At 47.9% G+C, this 5,000-nt stretch overlaps 1 protein-coding gene across 1 annotated transcript in view; it reads right to left on the minus strand.

Moving 5' to 3' along the window:
* Nucleotides 1–312: 312 nt before the first annotated feature.
* Nucleotides 313–5,000, minus strand: part of LOC308175152 (chromodomain-helicase-DNA-binding protein 5-like) — a gene marked incomplete at its 3' end in the record, with an annotated part of 13,208 nt that continues 8,520 nt past the window's right edge. The window contains exons 11-17 of the mRNA XM_080550873.1: nt 4,600–4,708; nt 3,568–3,759; nt 3,101–3,301; nt 2,845–2,982; nt 1,767–1,888; nt 1,040–1,213; nt 313–454 (exon numbers count right to left, since the gene is read on the minus strand). Coding sequence (XP_080406999.1) covers nt 313–454; nt 1,040–1,213; nt 1,767–1,888; nt 2,845–2,982; nt 3,101–3,301; nt 3,568–3,759; nt 4,600–4,708 — 1,078 coding nt within the window. The remainder of the gene's footprint in view (nt 455–1,039; nt 1,214–1,766; nt 1,889–2,844; nt 2,983–3,100; nt 3,302–3,567; nt 3,760–4,599; nt 4,709–5,000) is intronic.

A 5,000-nucleotide genomic window follows, 5' to 3' on the forward strand; every position in this document is an offset into this window, starting at 1 on the left:
TTCCCTTAGGGTTGTATGAGGACCCTGCTATGCATTGGAGGTAGGGCCGCTAAATAAATCATGCAGGAATAGTGCTGCTTCAAACTTTCCAAGTGACCACTTGATGCAAGCTAAACACACACACACAGGAACATGTACGTACACACACACACACACTCACATACACACGACCATGCACGCACACACACACACAAACACGCCCATGCACGCACACACACACACAAACACGCCCATGGACGCACACACACACATACACGCCCGTGCACACACACACACACACACACACACACACACACGCACGCACACACTCACCACGGCTGCTACAGGGAACAGGTAGGGGTGGTTGCAGCACTTCTTCAGGTCCATCATGATGTTGAGCAGCGACACCTGATTCCCCCCGCCCTTGGAGTTCAGAGCTTCAAAGTTCCGCGTCAGGATGAACTTATAGTACTTCCTGCGGGTCAGAGGGTCAGGGGTCAGAGACAGGGGTCAAGTCTGGGTTGGCAACCGCACCTCCGAGATGGCAGGTCTTTTATTTATTTTATTTTTATTTAATCTTTATTTAACCAGGCAGGCCAATAAGAACTCATTCTTATTTGCATTGGCGGCCTGGCAAAAGACAAAAGCCTCTTGGTGGGAGGGGGGGAGGGGCTGAACACACGACAGGCAGCGGCACACATCCAAGCATTTCCAGCACAGTTAAACGATAGAAACATACAGACATACATACATCTCCAACACCTCCTCCACTTACAGTCACAGCATCATCATCATAGCATCATCATCATAGCATCACAGCATCATCATATAAGTTAAAAGGACAGCGTCACACAACCACATAAACCCGTGCAAGGTCTGGGATCAGGGGGAGGTGGACGAGGTCGAAATCGGAGGAAAACCTGTTCCCCATTCCTCATTCCATCACATGCATTAACAATGAGCCCCGTCCTCCCATTTCTACCTCCACCAGCCTCCACTGGTTTTCGTCTGAGACGCGAAGAGAGAAGGTACCAGAACGTTCCGGAAGAGGAGGACTCACTTCTGCATTGGGCTGAGCTCCACCCTGACGATGAGCTCCGTCTTGGAAGGCATGTTCTTGAACACGTCGGCCTTCAGCCTGCGGAGCATGTGGGGGCCGAGGAGGTCGTGAAGCTTTTTGATCTGGTCCTCCTTGGAGATGTCGGCAAACTCCTCCAGGAAGCCCTCCAAGTTACTGCACACACACACACACACACACACACACACACACACACAGACACACAGATAGCACCCACACACACAGGCATAAACATGATTCATACAGTCAACGCTTTGCAGGTAGAAGTCACATTTTCGAACACGGTGCTCTCTCCCTCTCCCTCTCTCTCTCTCTCTCCCCCTCTCTCTCCTTCTCTCCTTCTCTCTCTCTCTCTCTCTCTCCTTCTCTCCTTCTCTCCTTCTCTCTCTCTTTCTCTCCTTCTCTCCTTCTCTCTCTCTCTCTTTCTCTCCTTCTCTCTCTCTCTCTCTCTCTCTCTCTCTCCCTCTCTCCCTCTCTCCCTCTCTCCCTCTCTCTCTCTTTCCCTCTCTCCCTCTTCCTCTCTCTCTCTCTCTCTCTCTCTCTCTCTCTCTCTCTCACACTGGACGGGTGTTAAAGAATGAGCGGTCGGCGCTAAGTGCTTTGGCTCCAGGTGGGAAGTCCCCACAGGGGCTGTGCTGCTTGGCCAGGCTGGGTATTAGAGGGGGGGAGGGAGGGAGGGGGGAGGGAAGGGGAGGATAAGAGCTCTTACTTGAAGCGCTCGGGGGTGAGGAAGTTGAGCAGGTGGAACAGCTCCTCCAGGTTGTTCTGCAGCGGCGTGCCCGTCAGCAGCAGCTTGTAGTAGATCTTGTAACCGTTGAGGATTCTGAAAAACTGATGGAGAAACACATTTAATAATAATAATAATAAACAAACTGAAAAGATCGAGTAGTAAAATAAAGAAGAAGCGGCGAACAAGCAACGCCAGCGTGCTCTCTCGACCGGCATCTTTTAAAAAGTGATCATATCATATCATATCAATCATATCTATCATATCTATACATATCATATTATAATTTTTTGATTACTAAATCTAAGTCTAAGTGTCTTTGTAGGACAATCTACTCTGTATACTGCAATCACACCTAGATTTCGGGCGGAGAAGAGGCGAACAAGCAACGCCAGCGTCCTCTCTCGACCGGCATTTTTTTAGAAAAATGTAGACATTTAGTATACAAGTGTATACATTTAGTATACGATAATAAAAAAATAAAACTTGAATCATTCACCAATGATGTATCATTTGTATGCAGAGTATGTGCTGGGCACACGTGGGTGGGAGGCTGGTGGAGGCCGAATCGGCTCAATGTAAGACATGTGTGTTTGACACTGTTGTGGATTGATTCTTAATAGATTGAGTAAGCCTTGTAAAGTACAAAGAGCTTCAATCAAAATTGTCTCCAAGGAGGCCTTTTGTTAAGCAAAGCCACATGAGCGCAGAGAGAAAGTAGCAGACAAAAAGCCCCCAACGTTGGGCGGGACTCATATTTATAGAACTGTCCTTGGTCATGAGGTCACTATTCTTGGGAACCAATCATATTATACAAATCTGTGAATGCACAAGTTATGGGCCCTGTCCATAGTCAGAATTATTCACTGCGCCACAGATCTTGGCCCATCCCTTACTTACAGGAAGGAAATGGGCCTTCCTTGAGTGCTAGATTCGCCAATATGTAGAGAGACTTCAATTCCCAGTATAAAATGATATAAAACTACAACAATACCATCCCTCATTCCATTAAGTGTATTCCAGTGATATCCCATCCTCCCCTGGGGCCTGGTAACAGTACCTTTGACTGGTTGTTCTTGAGTCTGTGGGCCTCGTCCACCACCAGACAGGCCCAGTTTATGGAGCCCAGGATGGCCTGGTCGATGGTGATCAGCTCATAGGAGGTCAGCAGCACATGGAACTTGATGGGAGTGTCTTTCTGTGGAGAGCGAAACAGAGACCATTCATAAAACATGATCATAATAATAATAATAATAATAATAATAATAATAATACCTAGTGGTCCGTGCGAGTGAGGTAGATATATATATATCTACCTTCATGCGGAAGACCTTGCGTCCCGTTTTCACCGCCGCCTCCTCGAAGGTGAACTCGTTCTCCCGGATGACGGCGCGGCTCTCCTTGTCCCCCGTGTACGTGACCACGTAGAAGTCCGGCGCCCACATCTCAAACTCCCGCTCCCAGTTGATGATGGTGGACAGCGGGGCGCTGACCAGATACGGCCCTTTAGAGTGACCCTGAGACGAAGGGGCAGAAAGATCCTCGTCAGGTAACCATGGTAACCACGGAAGAACGCTCCTCACCAATCCAACAAACACGGTATGATCACAATCCGTATTGATTCGATCTCTGCTTGTAATACCATGAAGTATTCGCTTACAGTCGAGCAGAGGAATAACCTCATGTTCAAAGAAAAACAGAAAAAACAGTTCTGTTCTATTCTGATTCATCTCTCTATGCAGCCTGACGTGTCTGTCGCTCAAGAGCTCCGAGGGCCCCTCACCTCCTTGTACAGAGAGTAGAGGAACACGATGGTCTGCACCGTCTTGCCCAGGCCCATCTCGTCTGCCAGGATGGTGTCGGTGCCCTGCGCCCAGGAGAACCTCAGCCAGTTCAGCCCCTCCAGCTGGTACGGGTGCAGGGTGCCCCCCGTGGCGTTGATGTACCACGGCTGGTGTTCAAACTTGATGGTGGGCTGTGGGCCAGGAGGAGAGAGCAGAGGAGGAGAGAGCAGAGAAAACATGTCTCTCAGAAAGAGGAAACGACTTGATTCATATCTGTATCCTAGACTCACCTCATCACTACACATAGATATATGCCTGCATTGCATTGCATTCACACACACACACACACACACACACACATACACAACCCCCCCCCCTCCCCCATCTGACCCTATTCCCCCTATACCCTTTTTCTTTCATTTCAAAATGTCTGTCTCTCAATATTTTTGTTGATCGTTCATTTTTGCTTTGTGTGTCTTGCTTTGAACCACATTCATAGACCATATGTGTGCAGCTAAAAGAATGGGAAAAACTGTTGACAAAACATGACATGATTGTACAAGTTGCAAAGTTGAAACTGAAATAAAAACTAAGTAAAAAAATAAAGAAAGAAAGAGGAAACAACATTCAACTCACTACTGCTGGTGTAGAGTCGCAGAATATCATTGAAAATAGGAAGAATGGACAGCGTCCCGTAGAATAAAGATAATGGCTGTGTTCCAAAATGCGTTCTTGCACTCCATCTAGAGCATATCCATACGTGGTTAAATAAATCCAATATTTTAAAAAATGTGTGTTACATTTTTACATTTGTAGCATTTAGCAGATCCAAAGCGACTTACAATTGGAGATTACAGGGACAGTCTCCCTGGAGTAATTTAGGGCTCAAGGACTCAAGGGCACACTAGTGGTGGGATTTGAACTCATGACCTTATTGCACAGAGGCATTTTGGTGTGTGCCTTCCCTTGAAGTCTGTAAGTAAGTACATTAGGAGGAGATGTTATAGCTCCTAGTGATGCTGCCCACTCACATCTATAATTGGAGAGTCAGGGGGGATTTCTCTTTTCGGCTGCTCCTCTTTGGTTTTCTTTCCTTTTTTCACCACCAGGGGGCGATGATCCTCACCAAGCATCTGTTCCCTGTCAGATCACAGAGACAGAGTTTTATTAGTCAACAGGCCGAGCACAGCAGGCAGAGACACATGCTTATTATAGAGGGGAGGGGTGGAGAGAGGGACAGCGGGGGAGAGAGAGAGAGAGAGAGGGAGAGAGAGAGGGAGGGAGAGAGAGAGAGAGGGGGAGGGGTAGAGGGAGGGAGAGAGACAGAGACAGAGAGAGGGAGGGGAGGTAGAGAGCGGGAAAAAAGAGAGAGAAGAAGAGGGAGAGAGAGACAGAGAGAGAGAGAGAGGGAGGGAGGGAGAGAAAAAGAGAG

Source organism: Nansenia antarctica (genome assembly GCF_963989245.1).
Source record: "Nansenia antarctica genome assembly, contig: SCAFFOLD_962, whole genome shotgun sequence".
Lineage (NCBI taxonomy): Eukaryota > Metazoa > Chordata > Actinopteri > Argentiniformes > Microstomatidae > Nansenia > Nansenia antarctica.